This window comes from Lutra lutra, chromosome X (assembly GCF_902655055.1).
Source record: "Lutra lutra chromosome X, mLutLut1.2, whole genome shotgun sequence".
NCBI classification, from domain to species: Eukaryota; Metazoa; Chordata; class Mammalia; order Carnivora; family Mustelidae; genus Lutra; species Lutra lutra.
This window is the reverse complement of record NC_062296.1, coordinates 98,917,899-98,940,380: the sequence shown is the minus strand read 5'-3', so window position 1 is coordinate 98,940,380 and position 22,482 is coordinate 98,917,899. Positions and strand designations below refer to the sequence as shown.

The window sequence follows — 22,482 nt, the reverse complement described above, 5'->3', positions numbered from 1 at the left end:
GACTGAGAGATGAATTCCTATTGTTGAAGTCTCCCCCATGTGGGGTGTTTCTTACGGTCACCCTAATACAGGAGGGGAAGTCCTGACAGGCTCCTGGCTCCAAACAACAAACCTGCCTCCATCCTCCATCCTCCATCAGGGCCAGCGGGAAGAACCACCATCTGGAAAACCGAGGAACATCCCGTACTTGAAGCCCAAGGGGATAAAGCTGATAGTGTTCTCCACCGTCTACACAAACACCCACAACCTACTGAAGTCAGTAAAACTCAAGCCAGTTTGTTCTTTGGTCTCTTTATTTGCACTCACAAAAGGAGATGGGCACCCAAGGGCAGGACGCTTTCGGTGACTGCGCACGGCATCGTAACTTGGCTGTCACTGGAGTAAAGGCCACGAGGGTAGACACTGAGAAACACAGACTCTTGTGAAGCCAACGCCCCAGGGGTTGAAAAGTGGGTGTCTTTCCATCTTAGCGCGAGAGATGGGTGGCTGTTTGGCATTGGCAAGGCAGGGCTCCTTTCTCACCCAGGAGCAGGGAGCTCTGCTTCTGGGTCCATGTGCTGCAGGTCAGAAGAGCAGAGCAAACGCTCAGGAATGGAAATGTCAGGGCAGGACGTGGGTGAGATGCACGGATGAAGGTGGTTTTGGGGCACCCCAGTCATCTTTCCTTATGAGTTATGGGAAAACATCAGGCACAAGGAGATGCAAGCTCAAAGCAGGAAACACTCCAATGCACGGGATCCCATCTACGGTGATTTTGCCTTTGAGCCCTCAAGTAGCGATGAGAGATGACCCAGCAGGTGCAATGGTGTGGCGTCAGGAGTCTTCAGTTATCCTTCTCCAGACACTGGCCATGTTTGTGTTCTCTTTACCATGGTGTTGAGTCCCCTAGATGCTCCTCCTTGAGACCATAGCTCAACATAGATCTCAATGCTGGCTTTTGAGTTTGCGCGCCCTCACAACATCACATATGAGTTGTCACTCATCACAAACGTAAAGCCCCCCAGAGAAATCTCCTCACCACCTTGCAGGGGCTGGCAAGGGAGCTGGCTGGGGTCCCCGGAGGCCTCTTCCTCCTCCGTCTGTGGGCACAGTGGGCTGGTCGTCATGATGGGCATCTCAGCCTCATTCTTGACCACGTGGACAACTAGGGCCTCTTCTGGGACACACTCTTGCTCTGCACCCTCCATCTTACTCAAGTGGGCCACGTTCTGGGTGTCCTTTATCCACTCCTGCGGGGATGAAACATGGCATCGTGAACCCAAGGAAATGCCTCTCTTCTCGTGCCCCCTGGCTCTGCATCCCTGGGACCCAGGCAGCCTCCCTCTGGGGGAAACGCCAGTCCCAGGGAACAAAAAACACTGGCGTTCATGTCTGGCATCTCTGAGCTAAGCCCAGGGTGCTTTTTAGACCTGCGTTGTATCATCGGCCTCGAAAGCTGTTTGTAAAACCTCCGTGGCCTTCTAAAGGTGTCAGGGCAAGGAACACGCCTTCTGGCATGGCTCTTCTCGAACTCCATTGTGTTTGCAAGTCGCCTGGAGTCTTGTGACTGGGGTTATCACTCAGCAGTGGGCTCCTGACACTGCAATTCTAGCAAGTCCCCCGGGGATGTCCTCGATGCTGGCGGGGGCACACCTGGGACAGGGGGCTTTGCGAGACTCTGTGCCAACAGGGGGAGTGTCCTTGCTCCTGCATGGCGTGGGGTCTCCCCCAGCCCAGCCTCCCCAATCTCCTTTTTCATTTTTTCTGTCGTGAGAACTCTGTTCTAATTCTCTCCTCTCTCCTTAGAAAAGGATCAGGATAACCCACCTTTCCACCATAAAGGACTTGGGACAAAAGATTATTTTGAGCTGAAGGCGATTAAAAAACAACAGACATGGGAGGAACTGTCTGCCTTCTCCCTTTCTGCACAAAAGTCTGGCCACAAGTTTTCCTTTTAAAGATTTGCATTTGCAAAGGTGTCTCTACCACGGCAGAGACAGCCCTGGCCACCCCAGACGGCTTCTGTCTGCGAAACAAACCTTTACTATCACTCAACAACCTTTACTATCAGCCTAGTCACTTCCCACATCACACGTGCCACCCAGAGGCCCAACCCTCCCTTTTCCTCTGCACTGTTGCTTCTCCAAGCTTTATCACACCTCATGGAAATGGCACAGGAGCCCCCAGGTCTAACCACCTCTTTGGGGTTTTCACTTCTTTTCCGTGAACCCTCCTCCACCCTCACGTGCATATGAAATAAACATTTTCTTCTGTTAATCTGATTTTTTCATCTGGTTAATTTGCGGGCCCTGAACACAGAACATAAGAGTGTAGAGCAAAAAAAAAAAATTTCCCCCGTTTTTTTTTTTTTTAACTCCCTTACATCTAAGTAGTCTCGAAATCAAACACGCTCCTGGAGGAGGTAGGAGAGTACACACACCCCCCAAAATAAGCATGTGCCCCTCCTAACACCCAGAACCTGTAAATGTATATTTAAATGGAAATAGCAACTTTGCAGATGTGACTAGTGGAGAATCAGAGATGAGACCATCCTGGATCAGGGTGGCCCTCAATCCAAGGACGGTGTCCTCATAAGAGACAGAAGAAGAGACACAGACGCAGAGAAGCCACAAGAGGATGGAGGCAGAGATGGGATGGAACACGTTCACCAGCTCAAGGACGCCTGTAGCCCCAAAAGCTGGAAGAGGCGGGAAGGACCCTCCCCGGGAGTCTTAGGAGGGAGCATGATCCTGCCCTGCCTGGATCTCAGCATCCCTGCCCCGCCTGGATCTCAGTGGTCCTGCCCCGCCTGGATCTCTGTGGTCCTGTCACCCCCTGGATCTCAGACTCTGGTCTCCAGGACAGGGAGATGATTAATTGCTGCTGTTTCAAGCCTCTGGATGGAGGCAGCACCAGGCAACTTCCGGTGCACTGTCCCTTAAAATCGACGACACCATCTAGTGAGCTCCAGGGTTGGGGAGCTAGTCCCGTCTCCCTAATTCCCAACAACTCACAGGCCTCCACGAGCCTTTATCAAGGGAACGAAATAACAATTGTAAACCGTTGAAAAGCGGAAGTTTCTGGTCTGTTTTCGGCTCTGCGGGGGGAGCACATTAAGAACACAACTTCCTGGTGAGATGAAAAGGCGATTGGGCTGGAAAATCCCGTGAGGGCTCCGCTCTCTGGGGCTGACTGAAAGAGAAGCCACCCCTTGAAACCCTCTAGCGACCTCATCTCTCTGCCCAAGAGCAAACCAGGAAGAGGGGGGCCCGGGTTCAGAAGAGGCTCGCGGGCTCCCAAGGAGGTAGCTGGAATTAATGTGGGTTTTCAACAGGGTGCAGGGGGAGGTCTTACAGCGTGACAAAGAAATCCCGTAGGACAAGCACGGGAGGATGGCAGTTACCTGGAAGTTACCCTGGTGGGATTCAAAGAGCCCAGGGAAGCTGAATTTGGGATCAGGCACCATGGGCATGAGGAGCTTCTGAACTCTGAAATGGACACGGAGAGCATGGTCAGGCGGGCCGGCATTGCGGAGCGGGGCTGTGGGCTTTCAAGGGGACAAGGATGGGGACACAGTCCCCCCTCAGGGACGTGGCTCCTGGATAGAACAATGTCTTCCTTGTCAAGACATACGCTCCCTCCTTCAGCTCCCCAGGCTCCCTTCTCCCACCGTGCCCCTGACACTGTCCATCGAGAAAGTGTGGGGTTACAGGGACGGACCCCCTTCCTGCACAATACCGATTCCCATCACACAGGGACTGTTCCTTCCCTTTCCTTAAGGCAGTGGACTGAATGGTGTCCCCACAAAATTCATAGGCTGAAGCCATAACCCTCCCTGTGACTTGTGTTTGGAAATCAGGCTTTTCGGGTGGTCATAATGAAGGATCCCAGAGTCTTAAGGGAGGAGCCTGATGGTGATCACTATAAGCCCCCTGGACCATTGGTTATTTGGGGCTGATGGCTGTTAAGATATAGGACATATAGAAGAAGCTCTGTCTTCTTCCCCACCTGCCTAAAAACAAGGCATCTGTTTCCCATTTTGCAAAGGAAATTTGTTTTTATAAAGGTGCCCCCCTCTCATAACCAGGAAAAAGGAAAACAAATTTTACCACCGATATATTTCCACATAGACAATCTTTCTCTACCATTAGTTTTATCTAAACATTTCCTAGTCAGTTCCCCCAAATTTACCCGTACACCTTCAGACCCCCTTTTCTCTGCCTAACAACTTCTCCACAATTTTTGCCCTTTGTTAAACCAGCATATAAGCTCCCCAGACTAACTGCCACTTTGGGTTTTCATTTCTTGTCTGTGACTCCTCCCTGCATGTAAAATTATAACATCAATAAAGAAACATATGCCTTATTTAATTTTAAAAAATGAAGCCAGATGTAAAAGTTACATGCAGATGAACCCTTTCTAAAAGAAAGAAGCAATAAAATAAATTAAATTAAATATTTTTTAAAAAAAAAAGGAAGAAAGGAAGAAACATGCCGTTTCCCCTGTTAATTTATCTTGGGTCACTTTAATTCACAGGCCCCCGGGGAGAGCACTCAGGAGGTTCTAATCTACTATGCTCCAAATCTGATATGACTGGAGACTTTATAAAAAGAGAGAGCGATTACAAGGATGTGTGTACTCACAGGGAGAGGAGACAAAGGGAGAAGATGGTGTCTACAGACCAAGGAAAGAGGCCTCAGGGAAAATCCGCCCTGCCCACGCCTTGACCTCAGCGTCCCAGCTTCCAGAACTGGGAGAGGATTAATGCCTGTGATTTGAGCCTCCCCATCTTTAGTCCTTTGTTACGGCCGCCCTAGGACACTGATACCAATATAGTTGACTTTTCACCCCTCACTGTGAATATGGGCTTCCCTTGAAGACAGGGCAAGTGCTAGTATTTTCCAGGAATCGTGCCCCTCAGTTTCCCTTGGGGGAGATTTTCAGCTCTGTATTTAGAACACCAGCAGACACCCTGATCTGCCGTTTCATCTCCTCCGCAGCAGGGCACTGTTTTGGTGGCATCTGTTGGAGCAGGTAAATGAGAGGAGATGACGCTGGAAAGGTCACGGACAATCTGCAAGAATTAGGAGATGCACCCCCCTTGCTGTATCAGGCCCTGAGAGGGCCCGTGGCAGTTGTCCTCCTTCCCCTACCCAGCCTCAGTGCTCCAGGATGGTCCTTTGTCTTTCTCTACATGTGACCCCCAGTGTCGCTATGGAAACCTCATCCTAAGAGGTGAAGATGGTGTCCGCTACCTTGGACATTGGTACCCTCACACATCCGCCAGACGCCTTGGTACAACACAAGTCGGTTTACATAAGGATGGAAATAGCAGTGGTTAAGTTGTGAAGAAGGTTAGCAAAGAAAAGCTATTTAATAATTTTTGAGATACTGTCTGCGGGCTCAGAGAATACTGTGAGGGTGTATCTGTCACTGGGTTAGAGAAGCAGACAAGGGTTATGTGCAATTCTCACCCCTCCACCCAACAAAAAAAGCTCAATAAGTCTCAATGACAATTGAAAACGGTTTTAAGCACCAGTCACTCTAACACGGTAGATGGACACAGCTCAGTGGGATCTACGTTGGAAACAAGCTAAGCCTCTGGTAGGAGTTAACACTCACATATTCTCCTGTCTCTATGACACTATTTCTCAATGAATAGCCCGAGTATCCCTGCATTTTTTGGCATTATTTCCATCAATTTTCTTGTAAGACACTCTTGGCGAAATGTGATTGTGGAGGACGTGATGGCTACCTCAATAACCCCATCAGATGATTCTCTTTCTCTTTTCTACTTCATGGGCATATGGCAACCAAAGCCCTCTCTCCCATGTGTATGACAAGACCGGCGAGAAGACACATCCTTACCTCCGTACTTTCCATAAAGACAGAAGAAGGAGGAACACGGTCAGCAAAGCAACCATGCCAGAAATTAAAACAAATTTGGGGAAAAGCTTTTTCTCCTGGCACGAATCTAAAGGAAAAAAGAATGAATGTCGTCAGTTTTCAGGATGGTAGTAAATTGGACTCCAATGTCTCATTTTCCTTCCTTTTATAAATGGCGATGTCTGCAAATCTTGATTTCAGTTGGAAATATCCCGGAAAGAGAGATGGTATGTCTGGACAGTCACACCTCAGGCAGTCACTGCAGGAGGTGGGTAGAGTGGACACACTGCTGTCAGGTACCTGTGTTACCAGCGGTGTTTGAGGATACTGAGGTTTGGTTTTGGCTATCCTTTGTCTTCTGTATCTATCGATGTATCTATCTATCAATCATCGATCCATCCATCCATCCATCCATCCATCCATTTATCTATCCATGCATATCCATTCAACCATATCTATTTGTCCATCCCTCCATTTATTCATCCTTCATTCTACCTATCCATCCATCATTCTATCTATCCATCTATCTATTCATACATCTATCTACCCATCTGTCTTTCATATCCATCCAACCATCCATCCATCCATCCATCCATATCAACTAACCATCCATCCTTCCATTTATTCATTCCTCATTCTATCTATCCATCCATCATCTATCTATCTATCATATATCTGTCTGTCCATCCATCTTTCTATCCATCTATCTCTCATATCCATCCAACCATCCATCCATCCATCCATCCATCCATCCATCCATATCTAACTATTCATCCATCCATCCATCCATCCACCCATCATCTATCTTTCCATCTATCACCTAGCCATCTATCCATTCATTCACCCACCCACCATATCTATTTATCTATGTATGTATGTATCCATCTATCTATCCATCACCGATTTATTGACTTATCTACCAACTATCATTTATTTACCCATCTGTCATTATCTATTCATCTATGTCATCAATCATCTATTTGTATATCTATAATCTATGCCTACATCACCCTAACAACGTGCATAAACAGTACTTATTATTATTGCTGCTCTCAATAAAAACAAAAATGAAAATTAGCCCAAAAGGGTAGACAGCCTGGAGAGAGAAACAATTGCTTTCAAACTGATCTCTGAAGTGGGAGGTGAGATTATTCATTTTTAGGTGCCCCTAAGCCTCTCTCCCCTAAAAGACAAGGTACAGCACTGCTGTGTGACAAGCCTTACCTCTCAGCATCCCCCTCTGCTGGTGTGTCACTTCTGACCAGTCACTTGGGTATGTGTCAGGGCCATAGCTGGACTCCATCGTTTTCACTCTGGCCCTGAAGAAATAACATTTCTCAGCGTCCAAGCCATCTATCGTAACATTGCAGGTTTCTCCCTCCTTGGACTGCAGAGAAAAAACAAACACGGTGATCGATGACTTGACCTAAACCCTTTAACCTTGTACTAGGGAGTCACATAAGATTCCTACTTTTCAGCATTCCCACTCTTGTTGCACTTTCTCTATCGGCCTAGCAAAAACAACAGCAAAAACAAATGCAGTGACAATTTCTAGATGCCTCTCCAAGAAGAAACCATCCCTTGTAACAGACACGACTACGTATGTTTTTAAGAATTACTTGGTGAGGGACACCTGGGTGGCTCGGAGGGTTAAAGCCTCTTCCTTTGGCTCAGGTCATGATCCCAGGATCCTGGGATCGAGCCCCGCATCGGGCTCTCTGCTCAGTGGGGAGCCTGCTTCCTCCTCCTCTCTCTCTCTCTCTCTCTCTGCCTGCCTCTCTGCCTCCTTGTGATCTCTGTCTGTCGAATAAATAAATAAAATCTTAAAAAAAAAAAGAATTACTTGGTGAAAACTTACTCCTCCCAAAAAAACTAACTTTTTGGAAAGAATACAAAAGTTACTCATATTTACTTTGGAAACTTTAGAAAACATACACACATACAAACACACAACCAAAAAACATAAAACCTCCTTCATTCTAGCTCCATGATATAACTGGTGGCTCTTACATATTTTGTCATATTGATGTACTGTAATTTGACTCTCTTCCTACTGTATGGCATAGAGGAGGCCTCCAATGCTTTGTCATTATTTTCGATAATCCTTCAATAGATGTCTCTGTGTATAAAACCTCATGCACATTTTCAATCCTTTCCCTGGGATTAATTTCTAAAAAGGGACTCAGCAGATCAAAACCAGGAGAAGTTCTTAAAGTTTATTAATGCTCAACATCCTTGCCCAGTATCACGTTTTATTATTAGCATAGTCTTTAGGTAAAATCTGGTACCCACCTGTTGCTTTAATCTGTATTTCTTTGATGAGTTTCATCAAATCTCATCTCAGTGATTGCATTCTACTAGACCAGCAATAGGTCAGTTTTTTCTCTTTTCTGAGAGGTCCCCTCCTGTTTTAACTGCCTTACCATGGTATTCTCACTTTTATCCTTATTGCTGCATTTTATTGTACCGTTTCCAGATTTTGGCATGTGTCGCAGGGGCAATGCGTCCACTTAGGGTCTGCCTCCTCCTACAGAGGGTTCACTTTAGGAGAGTAGAGATTCCCGTCTGTTGACAGATCCCCTTGTTGTCTCCACATATGTGCCTGGTCCAGACACCAGTGAACATAATAATAATGAGGAAGAGTAGTGAGTGAGTAGTACGTGTGTGCCTAGTGGTAAGACTGCCCATAGTAAGAGTGAATTTACTCAATGCTTTTCATGTGTTATCATTTCCATCCACCAGTTGCCCTCGCTAGGTGCTACTATTATGTCCTCAGTGCTTGGGGCCGAGTAGATACTCAATAGGTATATCTTGAAGGAATGTTGAAGAAAATCCCTCCCAACACCCGTAACCATGGTAGGTATCGACTGTCCTGGGCTGAGATGTTCAGTCACACTCACCTACCCTTTACTTCCTGGATGGTGCTATGAGATATGGTCCTTCTGGTCGACCTCATTATCCAAGTCTACAGAGCTTGATGGACACAAGTGTACTTGCAGAATTGTGGAATCCCTGAATTCTGAGATTGGCAGGGAGTTCATAGTCCAGGCAGCTTAACTACTCTTGTCATGTTAGACCCTTACCTCTAGGAGACCCCCTTCAAGCCAAATTCAGAGATTGGGCACCTCCAGGAATGGGCATCTCACTGTACATGATTTGGGTGATTCCGTCTGCTCTCTGCAGGATTTGCCCATTAGTTCCAGTTCTGCGATTGCAAGGAATTTAATCCCTTGTTTATACAGTGGTCATTTCATTAATGGAAGACAATTGCGAGCCCCTGGGTCATATGATCTTCACATAATTTTAATGTATTCCACATATTATGCCCATATACACAGAACCAGAAAGGTTCTTGTATGTTCAAAAAGCATACAAAGAGGGCTGGGTGGTACAGTGTGTGATGATGGTGAATTTCATTTGTCACCTTGGCCAGGTTTGGTGCCCCGTTAATTAGGTGTCAGCCTACATATTCCTGTAAAGGTGTTTTCTAGAAATGATCAATGTGTTTAATCAGCCAAATTTAGGTTACTCTATAATGTCGGTGAGCCTTACTCACCCCATCGAAGGCCTTGAGAGGACAGACTGGAGTTTCCTAGAGAAGTCTCAAGACCCTAATGGAAACCTGTCTGGGTTTCCAGCCTGCTGGCCTGAGACTTGCCTGTCCCTATGATCTCATAAGCAATTCCTTAACATAAATGTCAACATCTGTCTCTGTGTCTCTCCATGTTTCTCTCAGTTAACACTTGGTGATTCTTACTCACACTTGCCCTGAGAAAAAGATGCCACCCCACTCACCTGCCACTCAGTGTCGAACATACTCTTGTACTGGATTTCGTAGAGGAGACGCTTGTAGGGGAGATCAGAACAGGTCACTGTGATGGCTTCCTGATACCACTGGAAGTTCAAGTCTTTCGGGGAGCTGGGTTTCACTAAGACATAGAGACAATAAAATGATCACCACCTCTACAGAGATCCCACGTCTCTAAAATTATCGTTGTAAGTTTTCTTAGACTCATGTTCTTTTGCTTACATGAATCCTTCCCTTAATACTTTATAAGGTTGGCATTGGGGGGTCATTTGTCCTTATTACACCTATAGCATGTGTTTGAACCAGAGCTCCAAGGACCTGTATGTATGTTGTAAGAGGAAATCTTTGAGGTTGTGTGAAAAACTCCTATGTATCATACAGGATGAATAGTGTCCCCTTAAAGAAAGATGTATGTTGAAGTCCTAGCCCCTATATCTCAGAAGAGAACTGCATTTGGGATACATTTAGGTATAATTATTAACGAAAAGATGGGTTTTGCTGGAGTAGGGTGTGTTCTGATCCTATTTAACTGGTGTCCTCATAAGGAAACAGAGGCACCCAGCAGGAAAAGGGTATATGAAGATAGAGGTCGAAATGGGGCTAATTACTCTACAAGCTGGGGAACACCAAGAGTTGTCAGGAGCCACAGAAACTAAGAGAGAGGCATGGACCGGATTATCTCCCAGAGTCTCCAGAAGGAACCAGCACTGGCCACACCTTGATCTCAGATGCCTGGGGTCTTCTTAACTGTGGAAGGACAAATTTCTCTTGTCTTAAGTCACCCATTTTGTAGTTACTCACTGCAGTAGCCCCAGCAAACTAAAATGAGGACAGAACATGGACAATGCCATATGGGACTCCTTTCTAGAAAATGAACGCTTTTGTGAGTTAAATGGTGTCCACCAGCAAGTATGTTCAAGTCCTAACCTCTGGTACTGTGAAAGCAGCTTTATTAGGAAACAAGATCTGTGCAGATATCATCAAGATAGAATGAGGTCATCCTGGATTAGGGCTGCCCTAAATCCAAGAGCAAGTGTCCTTAGACAGAAGAGGAGAGACACAGACACAGGGGAGAAGCCACATGAAGATGGAGGCAGAGCTAGGAGGGACGTGGCCACAAGCCCAGGGATGCCTGGAGCCCCAGAAGCTGATAGAGGCAGAAGGGACCCTCCCCTAACCTCTGAAAGGAACATAGCCTTGGCCCTCCTGGATCTCAGCAGCCCTGCCCCACCTGGATCTCCAACTCTGGTCTCCAGAGCTGGGAGATGATTAATTTATGTTGTTTCAAACCATCTGGTTTGTAGTCATTTCATTGACACTGTTTTGTAACCCCAGACAGACAGCCAACTCTGAACACTCCTAAGAAAAACCAATGGGGTGGTATGGAGGGCAAGATGTCCTTCTCTCTCTCTCTCTGTTGGAGGGCAGAGTGTCATGCCACATCTTTGCCCACATCTTTGCCCAATCTATCAAGATAGATTTTCTAGAAGGCCAGTCTCTTCTAAGTTGGAGTAGGAAAGGAGCACTGGGCAATGAGTTCGGTTTTGGTACTTACAGTAAGCACTGATCCACTGGCACTTGGTGAGAAGGAGATGTGTTGCATTCCAGATGGAAAAGCACAGAATTTCATCTTTTTTTGCCTTCAGGAGGCATCCGGCAGTGTGACTTTGTTGAAGAATATAGTTGGAGCATTGGCTACTGGCCTCATCACTGCTTAACCTGCGGTTAAAAAAAGAGACCCATTCAGCCATAAAGGGTCTTTGAAAATAATATCCTCACACATCTATGGGCCACTCCTTTGCTCCACATCTCTGCCACAGACTCAGATTGGGGACCCCCTTCACTAGCTTCAAGGACCCTTTCCTACTAGCACAGCAAGAAGTGCCCAAACAGAAATCATCCAATCTCTCTCAAAAGGTTAACCTTCTTGAATGTCCCCTTTAGTGGGTTGAATGGTGGCTTTCCAAAAGGCATGTTCATGTTTTAATCCCTGGATTCTGTGAATGGGAGTTTATCTGGAAATATAGTCTTCACAGATGTGATTAAAAGAAAGATATCAAGATACGATCATCTTGCATTAAAGTGGGTCCTAAATCCAATGACACCATCCCTATAAGGGATGCAAGATGAGACACGGTCTCAGAGAAGAAGCCACATGAAGTTAGAGGCAGAGATGGGAGGGACGTGGCCACAAGTCCAGGGATGCCTGGAGCCCGGAAGCTGGAGGAGGCAGGAAGGACCCTCCCAGGAGCCTCTGGAAGGAGCACAGCCCTGCCCCGCCTGGATCTCACTGGCCCTGTCCTGCCTGAATCTTAGACTTCTGGTGCCCAGAACTGGAAGAGGATGAATTTCTGTTGTTCTAACCTGCTCAGTTTGTGGTACTTTGTTATGGCCACCCCTGAAAACTAATAACGAATACGGCTTGACTTGCAGAGTCACCATGCCCCTGATTTGAGCAGGCACTTTAATAAGGAGGTACTAAAATTAGAGATCTCCCTGGGGCTTTGTACAATATGAAGAAAAAAGCACGGTTCCCAGTTAAGACCAGTTCAGGCTCTGTCTTTAAGTCCTCAAATCCAAGCAATGACTCGATGAAGAATTGTGTCCTCTATAATGAAGAAACTGATGATCAAGTGACTTACCTGTGTGATTGCCTAGGAAATCCGGCACTTTTTTTTTTAAAGCTTATTTTCCCAGTCAATTCACCTTAAACTCTCCCTCTTGCGTACACTTTCCCATCTGTGTCATATGCTATCAAACGGCAAAGAATCAATCGCACATCACACATCTCCCATTCACAGAATTAGGACTAAATTATTTAGAGAATCCTTTCCTCCCACATTTATACCCGTGTCTTTGAGCATGTAAGACAAAAAAAAGCCCATGACAGGGAGACACGTTTTGGAAGGTGGTGGTGGCTGGTGAGCTGGCGTGAAAGTGTCAGAAGGTTAATGTTTGCCATGGCCGCATAGCACGTTTCAAGGGAACAGGGCTCCCATTGAAGGTATCTGTTGAGACATTGCAAATGGTCCTGGGTGAACAAACACCTTCTGGGTGTCCTGGTAAAAATCTAGGTAGTTTTGAGTGTGACTCGGTCATCACTTGGTTAGGAGGCTTGGGGATCTGTGGTTGCTGTTGTGGCGAGGGCTCGAGCCTAAACAGAACAGACACATTCACACTTGAACGTTCTGATCCCTCACACCTTCACGACCAGGCCCTCCCAACGGCTGGGGTCTCAGAGGAAGAAATATTTGCACACAGGGCAGGATGTTCCCTTCCTGAGGGCACTTACTTATAGAGGAAAGTCAAATTTGTCCCAGAGTCCTTGCTGGCATTCCACATGACCTGCACGGTTTCGAAATTAAAGTTGATAATCTGAAGTTGCAATGCTCCGTCTGGGTGAAAAGAGACAAACAGAAGATCTTTTGAGGCCATGCTGAAAACAGATGGAAATATGTCAAAGGACATCAGCACTTCTGTCGTACAAATGAAAGAATGGTTTAAAGGGACAAAGAAAACCAAGATTTTCACAAACAAGCCAGGCATTAATTATGTCACTGAGAGCCTCCAGATATACAAAGGTTGCTCAGGACAGAGGCATAAGCCAGCAGCAAGATTACATCCCGTTTTCTTCTTGTGTTTGCAAGAGATAATGACCATTAATTAATATGACGGGCAGCTACTGAGTATCGACTGTGTGTCTGATGACATCATCTTTTGGGGGCATGCAGGGGGGGCATTAGACACTGTCCCCAAACTACTCAACTCGCTGTCTCACTCAGAACACCAAACATGACAAGTTGAGAAAAAGCTCACTGACAAATGAGTCCTTTGGTCTTGGCTTTTCAAGTGAAAGTCTTGGGTACTTTTGATTTTCACGGATGTTAGTCATTGTGAAAGTCGTGAATGGGTGTATTCTAGGATTGAGCAAACATGCTGTGATACTGTGGGTAGCAAGAGGCAAGTTTCCAAATGTCAGAGGAGGGAGTAACAATTTTGGGAATATGGAAGGCTAGAATGAACTCAGTGATGTTGAGTTAGAAGTGGAAGTATTAGGACAGGTAGATAGATGATAGGTAGATAGATAGACAGATAGATAGATAAAAGATGATGGATGGATGGGTAGGTAAGTAGATAGATAATGAAAGGGTGGATGGATGGATGGATGGATGATGGATGATGGATGGATGGATATATGGATATATAGATAGATATGGATGAGTAGATGGATAGATAGACATGGATGGATGGATCAATAGATGTCATGGATAGATAGATGATGATGATAGATAGATAGATAGATAGATAGATAGATAGATAGATAGATAAATAGATAGATAGATATAGGGGTGGATGGATGGATAGATTGATGGATGGATAGGCTAGATATAAATAGATATAGGTTTGATGATAGATAGATAGATAGATAAGTAGGTAGGTAGATAGATGATGGATGGAAGGATGAATGGATGAATGGATGAGTGGATCAATAGACACATTTCTAACACCCAGCAGGTTGTGGGTGAGAGGAGGTGAACAGATACATGTCCACAAATGCCAAGAAGGAGGGTCTGGAAGCCCCTAGGTCAGGAACTCATAGTCCACATTCAGTGCTGTGTTCAGCTCCCCCACCCATCAAGCAGGAGGCCAATACAGGTCCTTGCCCTAGCTCTGTTTGCTCAACCCCCCTGTGAGGTCTCTGGGCTGGATGGTTTGGCCTGCTGAACATTCAGGGGGCCACATTCCACTTCATGGTCTGGAGTTAACCATGCTCTCTCACCATGGCCTCTCAGCAATCCAAATCCAATCTTGTATTTCCCTTACATGTTTCTCAAGACCTCCAGCCAATATTCTTTTTCAATTGGCCAATGACTATCCACACTGTGGAAATGAACAAAGCCCACCCAAATGAAAACAAGCAGAAGACAATTTTTTCGAAGCTTTCAGGACCAGAGAGTCGAGCACCATCCCTTGCATTTGACAGAGACTCAAAGGCAGACGGAGGAGTGGGAGAGCCTCATAGCCGGGCAGGGGTGGAGGTGGGGCACGGACGCTCAAGTCTGTCCTGATGGAGGCTGTTGGCACAGGGGGAGCTGCAGATGGTTCGCTAGAAGCAGAGTGTCTGGTGGGATTGGTTAGACGAGCATAATTGGTTTTTTTGTGCTTGGTTCAGAGTTGGAAGCTGGGATGAAAATTAGGGAAGTTGTCAGATATTAACTCAAGGGGCTGGTTTCCCGGGCAGGCTGCCACAGGTTGTGAATCAGAGCTCTGTTTTCCTAGACTGCTTGGCCATTGTCCATCTGCATATTTTGTGTCTCAGTTTCCTGCATTTTGGCAATGTGACCGCCATTCATTGAGACCCCGACGAGTCCTCTCTGGGCTGTTGTCAGCTATGTTATCTACACTCTTCTTTTTCCAATGTCGTTGATACCCCCTATGTCACCCACAGTGCCCAGTCCTGTGCTCAACACGTGGAAAAATGCTCAGGAAAGATGTGCTGAATTGGCCACAAATACAGAAGTTGAACTCTGTGAAAAATCCCATCATAAACTCTGGGATTTTTATCCCAGGAGACGGGATGCCTGGTTGACTCAGTCGATTGACCATCCAGCTTTGGGTTGTGATCTTGGGGTCATGAAATTGAACCCTCTGTCAGGCTCCATACTCAGCTTGAAGCCTGCTTCTCCCTCTCCCTCTGCTCCTCTCCTCACTCTCTCTCTCAAATAAATAAATAAAATCTTTAAAAAAAAATTAAAAACCACACACACAACATTATGGGACTCTGGATCTACCCTGACTTCTGAAAATCAAAGGTAGAAGGAAGGATATAAATGTTCTTTGAGTTTTTAAGGAAGACTTTCTCATGCCCGAGGTGTACAGAATACTTCTGTTTTGTGCTGACCATTGTTCCTGACGTCACTGATCACACAGTAGATGATCTCAAACTTGATCCACTGGTTCCAGAAATAGAAGAGATGTTGGGAAGGACCTCCTAGCTTCTGGAAATCCCTGACCTTCAGAAGAGGAACTAGTGCCCATGTCTTACGGCAAACACCTTCGAAGGCTTTGAAAGGGAGGGGAGTGTACAGCTCAGTCCTCAGCAAACATTACGACAGATCTTTGGACCCCTGTCTGTGGAAGATGTCTAATGGATAAACGAGACACCCCAGGGCATCAGCAGGAAAGGAGAAATGTTCTTGTGGTTCATTACCTCCCCCATATGGTGAGCCAGTTGCCGGGAGAGTTGGCAACTTGATCAGACTTGAAAAGGGGAAAGAAAAGGAAGTCGTTGTGTGTCTGTTGCTTCGTTGCTAACTGTCCAGAATCGATTCTGACATTCCCTTGGAGTCTAGGTGAGGGACATGACTGGGGTTCTCGCCACCGGGGTCTGGGCAAGACTTCTCTGAGAAGGAGAAGGAGAGCGTGGAAGGCGTTCTGCTGATCCAACAAAATGCTTTCATCCTACAAAATGGTGCTCTTGAAGCAAACTCTTCAGTGGGGCATGAAAGCAGGTCTGAGATTCGCAAGCCATCTGTAAGGGCTTGAGTGCGGTTTGCAAAACAGGAAGGGAACTTCTACTTCCACATTGGGTCCTCACGCCTGCCCTGCCCTTCCCTGTACTCTGTAAAGGCAAATGCAGTTTAAAAATAAAACATGTGGGGCACCTGGGTGGCTCAGTAGGTCAAGCATTTGCCTTGGGCTCAGGTCGTGATCTCAGGGTCCTGAGATGGAGCCCCCAGGTCAAGCTCCACACTTGGAGCAGAGTCTGCTTGAGAGTCTCTCTCCCTCCCCGCTGCCCCTTCAGCTTGTGCTCTCCCCATCTCTAAAATAAATTAATTAATCAATTAATTAAATAAAAAGGAAGACATGCTTCCCTTCCCTTTCTTGGAGAACTTCAGGAAACTTGTAAGATTTTTCTGCATCTCTTTGACATACATGCAAATCCTTTTATAAAGCTTACCTTCGTAAGCTTTCCCCCAGATTTAGGGCCCAGGATTATCTTTCTCAGAGACCGGGAAAATAACTCTTGGAAATGCAAATACCAAGGAATGTGATGTTCCATTTCTGTGTGAGGGTTAAGTCTGGCTCCAACTTATAAAACAGCATCTTGTTGTAAAGATAGGAGTTTACTTTCCCATTGGATAAAACCAACTAGCTAACACAGATGGTCGCTCCAATTACCGGGTGAAATTAGGGAGAACTTTGTGGGGCGAATGGTGCTGGGGGGGGTCTCACACTTGAGAACCAGCAACTGTTTATTCCCAGAGTATGTGTGTCATGCATGGTGCCCACCAGCTCTAAAAAAGGGGTTTCTGTGTTTGCTGAATTCTTGTGTTTGTAGATCTTTTTAGTGCATTGTGTGTGGTGTGTATTGCCTTCTGGTTAAATGCTCATTTAATAATAAGGGGTGGTTTTTCTCTCTCTTCCACCTTTGTGGATGAGGCTTCTAGGTTGGTAAGCAATTTTGTTTCTTGCTAAATTTCCCCAGCAGGGTCAGGAGCATCCCCCACTCTCCAGGAACTAGCCACACTCCTGGGCCATGGGTCTATCTGTTATTAGCAACCCTGGTGTCACTGTTTCCACTGAGTGATGCCATCTCACTCTGGTGATTCCAGGTTCCCCATCTTTGAATGTCAGCTTCCCAACAAAAAAGAACGTGGGGACACCAAAACTGTGCTTTTTTCCCCCTGTAATTGTTGCTCAGAAAGTATATATTGATTTTACCAAATATGATGAATTGATTTGGACATGTCAAGAGGCAAAGGCACAAAACTGCAAATTTACCCAAGGATCTATAATGCAGGCAGCCCCGGTGATAGAATCTGTCTGTACAGAGAGAGAAGGAAGCAAAGAAAGATCCTTGGGACACTGATTGCCGGACTTCATCAATAGTTCACGTGTATTGAAAATCCTTACTTTTGTGCAGAGCCCCTCAAGCACTAGATGATAGAACCAGGGGATGGGGAGGTCATGAGAGTCAGAGTTTCATGGGGATAGAGTTTCAGTTTGGGAAGATGAGAAAGTTCTAGAAATGGGTGGTGGAGATGGTTGGACAACACTGTGAATATTCTTAATATCACTGACCTGTGCAATTAAGAAAGATTAAGAAGGAATCTTCTATATATAGTTTATTATGATTTTTTAAAAAGGAATAAGCAACTACATTTTTTTTAAAAAATGTATCTACCATCATTTTTTTGAAAAAGAATAAGCAACTCAATTTTGTAAAAAAAATTGTATCTATCACCATTTTTAAAAAAGAATAAGCAACTTAATTTTATTTTAAAAAATTGTATCTGCCATCATTTTTTTAAAAATAATAAGCAACTTCATTTTGCAAAAAATTGTATCTGACCCCATAATTTCATGATATTTCCTAAGTCATTGCTCATGCTCCAGACTTGGGAGCATCTACCCCAACGAATGGTTGAAATGAATTTCGCTTCCTTGTTTTGATGCCGATCGGGCAGGTGCTCTAGTCTGGGGCTATCTGGACAAAGTTCTTTCTCCTTCTTCTTCTTCTTCTTCTTCTTCTTCTTCTTCTTCTTCTTCTTCTTCTTCTTCTTCTTCTTCTTCAAGATTTGTTTATTTATTTTGAAGAGGGGAAACGTGAGCACGTGCAGAGGAGGAGAAGAGAGAGAGAGAATCTCAAAGAAGACTAAGAGCCCAACCCAGGACTGGATCTCAAGACCCTGAGATCATGGTCTGAGCCATCCCTGAAAATGGGATGGTCAATGGGCTGAGCCACCCAGGCGCCCACAGGCCAAATTCTCAAAGCCGTGTCTTCGGACAAAGTCACTGTGGTCCATGGGTAGGACAACGTATCATTCAGCCATCAGAAGGAATAAAGGACCCAGTTGCCCTACAACGCAGCTGAAGAATGAACCCACGAGTCTGACTGACAGACACCACAGAAAAAAGTGGTCAGATACCGTGGGGACACCATGAATATGGGATGTCCAGAAGAGGGAAATCCACGGACATGGAAAGCAGGTTAGCGGTTGTCAAGGGGCTGGGGACGGGATCGGGAAGGGGGTGGTATGGGTTCTTGGGTCGAGAGTTTCCATTTGGGATGATGGAAATGTTCTAAAACTCATTGCATGTGTTTATGAATCTCCTAAAATTCATTGAATTGTGCCTTTTAAATGGACAAATTATATCCCAGTAGAGCTGCTTACAAAAAACAACAACAAACCAACAAAAAACCATGTCCTGTTTCACTTTCTTGCCCCATCCCAGCTCCTGTGGACGTCTCCCTTGATGGAGACCTTTTCCGCCAACACTGATGAGCAGGGTTCCCTCCTCAAAGGTCTGGAGATGAGAACCTGCCCCAACAGCCCCCCCCCCCACATGTCAAGGACCCAGCAAATCTGCAGATGTGCCTTTGATTCCATCACCCTCCCAGAGCTGCGGGGGAAATTGGGGACTGACGCCTTTGCAAACAGTGGGACGGCCTCCTGCAGGTGCATCATTGAAACGCCAACAATTTCCTTCCCGGGTCTCAGTTCACTGCACACAGAGAGTTACAGAAAAGATGATTCAAGAACCTCACGAGGAGTTTGGAGGTTCCCAAGGGACTCCGCCCCAAAATAGGGTTGGGTATTTCCGGGGTTAGTACATGAGGTCTGATCAAAGCGGCGGGTGGCATGGGAGGAGGGACAGCAAGAAAGGCCCTTCAATCACGAGGCATTTTCCTGGGGCCTGCATGCCTCAAGGTAACAAACACAAAGACCAGCACGAAGACAACAGGGACCCAGGACATTAGTCAGGTGGGAAAGTCTGAACCATTCTTATCTGTCCTAACTGCGAGGACACAGGACTCAAGTGTCATCCCCATATACAGGCAGGTCCCTGATGGGATGGGAAGCCCCACATCTGCCCCTACCCAGGGCTTGTCTGCAGGAAGGAGGTTGGCCAAAACCACACCATTGCTGAGCCCTGGCTGACGCTGATGGGGTCCCCGCGATACCAGACAGAGTGACATCCCGTTAAAGGGCAATCGTTCTGGTAAGGTGACTGTTATTAATGCTACGCTTTGGACTCTCTTTGTCTCTCTTTCTCCCTCCTTCCTTCTTTATTTACTGGGCAGCCGACATGCAAATGCAAAGGCAGCTACACCGGGGCGTCCCCCTCCAGGCCCATCCCCACCTGGACACCCTCTAGAATCCATCTCATGCCAGTCGGCCACGTCCTTGTGGTCCACCCGACCCCGCTAGGGCTCCCCTTGTTCCTCTGGTTGTCCGCGTCAGCTGTGACCCAGGCACCCACGTCTCCATTATGCACGCATGGGGCCCTGATTATAGATCTCTCCCACCTGTGACGGGGGACTCCGCTAATGGCAGGTGGGAACGAAAGCCAGGGTCCTCCCAGCTCCTGGGTACAGAGGCAGCGGGATGTCTGGTCTGGGTCCATCCCATCTCCAAGGGAGGCAGGTGCCCAGGGAGACCTTCTACAGAGCTGCCATCACCGGCACATTGGTGGCCCACCATGGCTTCCCCCGTGGACGGTCACCTCAATGTCACCAACCTGCAAGGTGGTTCCTGGTCTACTCACACGGCACTGTCCCGACAACCACAAGCCCAGACGTGTCCCACACGACCACCATCAGAACATCAGAAATTGTCAGATAAGCGTCACCTTCCACTCCCTTCCTCACCTCCCGCCCTAACCCACACCTGAGTGTCAGGTCTCTACTGCATGTGGGAGAGCACCTGTACTGAGCCCTCTCCCTCCTCCCCTCCCATCGTAACCCACACCTGAGCCTCTAGTCTCTACTGCGTGTGGGGGGAGCATCTGATCATAATTGGAGATCCCTCACCCTTCCTAAATCTGCTCATGAGGTCTGTGAACTCATGGGTTCCTTCTGGCCAAAGGTGTGTCATCCCACAGGAAAGCTAAAATTGCCCTGACAGAAATTCGACCTGAAACCCCCTCGTGAGTCTGTATGTCCGGTCATAGTGGCCCCCTTCCACGTCTATGGGATCCTAACTCCTGCCATTGGCCACTGTGACCTGGGACGACTGGGTGTCCCAGTGCATTCCTCAGCGGACTCTGGGTGCACAGGAAAAGTAGGAGGAGCTTTTCTAACGCTGTGCCCCTGTGGGACCCCAGGTCCCACTACTTAGTTTTCAAGGCTTTTATGCCTATAACGTCTCGGGGGTGAAAAGGCAACTCCATTGAAAGAAAAGGAAGCAAATCCCAAACCTCGTTCACAAAGTGTTTTCTAACAAGTTACTAGAAAGCCATACTCTGGCTAATTGAATTTAAATGAATAAAAATAAATAAAATAGAAATAAAATAATAGTTACAGAAAGGGTCTGAGTGTGTTGGGCACCTCTGGGTGCGGACGGTCCCCACATGCACCTGCTCACGGATCAGAACCCAGAACTGGTCTAACCTGTGCCTTTCTTCGTGTAACTCCAAGACTGGGGTGTCAGTGAGGGAGACAGAGATGTAGGAACCACCTACGAGGCGTTTCAGGTTCACGGGAGGTAAAATGTGGGTACAAAGCGTCATGGAACGTGGCAGGTCTGATCTGAGAATGTGACAAGGGACCAATGGGTGTCGCATAGTTTAGGAATTAGGTTAGACCCCATGCAGCCTCAGCCTTGGGAGACCCCCACACAGGCTCTTTGGGACTCCTTGCTGTGTCCACTGGAACCCCAAGGCACCATTATGAGACTATAGCAAACGGGGCCCATGGGGACTTGTAAACCTCCATGGGTGGTTTGCAGGATCCCCTGCAAGTGAAGGGGACACTTCACAGACTCCAAGTCCCTAAACTGTCCTCCCCGGCTCCTGTCTGAGCCACCCCCACATTACAAAATCCAATCAGACCTCCTTGGGCATGAGACCTGCCCCACCGTACCCACCGTAGTTGGATCTCTCCCACCTGCCTTCTCTCGGGGGACCCATGTTAGCAAAGCGTATCCCAGGAGCATGCACCCTGGTGGTCATGTTCCAGAAAAAAGCCCAGGAACAGGCCCCAAGAACACACAGCAAGGTGGGAGCTGGGATCCCTTCAGGAGACACGGCCATGGGCTTCAAGGATGACCCCACAGACGGACGGCTTCAAAGCCCATGGCGGGCGCAGAGACGCCCTCACCTTTCCCGGGGGTGACACAAATTCATCCCCGACAGGTCTATAGTCACTAAAACAAAATGACTTTGAGCTCTTGGAAGAAACAACAGGGAAGCTGCCCAGAATCTCAATGCAGCAGACCTCGCACTCTTTCATTTACTTATTTATTTATTTCGTGCATTCGAACCGAATGCTTTCCAGCTCGGTCCGTCACGAGCCCTCTGCAAACTGGTGAGCAGACCCGTGGAGACTTGGGAATGTGCATGCTCCTTGTTACTGTTACGAAAAAAACAAGCAAAGGGAAACGAAAAGTACAACAGTTGCAAAAGAGAAACACTGAAAGCTGGGAAGGAAGGAAGGACGGAAGGAAGGAAAGAAGGAAGGCTGGTTAAAATAAAGGGCATTTTATTCACACAAGTGGCCACATAGCCACACAACAAGCATGGCTTACCCAGTGCTGAGACTTCTGAAACCACCACGTCGGCCAGGAGGAAGAGGGCTGCCAATGCCCAGGGCAGAAACACGGTCCTCATCCTTGCGGAGAGACACGAAAGAGTGAGCCGAAGGTCTGTGCCTTCATGGTTAATGTAAAGAGGTTATCCTGTTCTTAAAGAGTGGAACAGAAACAAGGAAATGACAACGGGAAACAGAGTCAATCTTTACTTAAAATGATGACTCTTGTTTAAAACAGAAAAAAAAAAAAAAAAAACCACAACAGAAACACAAG

The 22,482-nt window shown here is 46.8% G+C and overlaps 1 protein-coding gene across 1 annotated transcript; it reads right to left on the bottom strand.

Moving 5' to 3' along the window:
- Positions 1–322: 322 nt before the first annotated feature.
- Positions 323–22,288, bottom strand: CRLF2 (cytokine receptor like factor 2). The gene is made up of 8 exons (XM_047716304.1): positions 22,207–22,288; positions 12,966–13,068; positions 11,229–11,392; positions 9,661–9,794; positions 7,090–7,252; positions 5,848–5,953; positions 3,383–3,467; positions 323–1,229 (listed from the first exon to the last, which is right to left on the bottom strand). The coding sequence occupies exons 1-8, from the start codon at positions 22,286–22,288 to the stop codon at positions 954–956; spliced, it is 1,113 nt and encodes a 370-aa protein (XP_047572260.1). The 3' UTR covers positions 323–953.
- Positions 22,289–22,482: the final 194 nt, after the last annotated feature.

What these genes read in the sequence shown, in the direction of transcription:
- CRLF2 (XM_047716304.1), bottom strand. Translation starts at nt 22,288, where the DNA reads ATGAGGACCGTGTTTCTGCCCTGGGCATTGGCAGCCCTCTTCCTCCTG. An exon ending in TTCAGAAGTCTCAGCACTGG is followed by an intron (nt 13,069 to 22,206) that starts GTAAGCCATGCT and finishes CTTTTCACCCAG; the next exon opens with ACGGAGCATTGCAACTTCAG. An exon ending in CCAGTGGATCAGTGCTTACT is followed by an intron (nt 9,795 to 11,228) that starts GTAAGTACCAAA and finishes TCTATGTCTTAG; the next exon opens with TGAAACCCAGCTCCCCGAAA.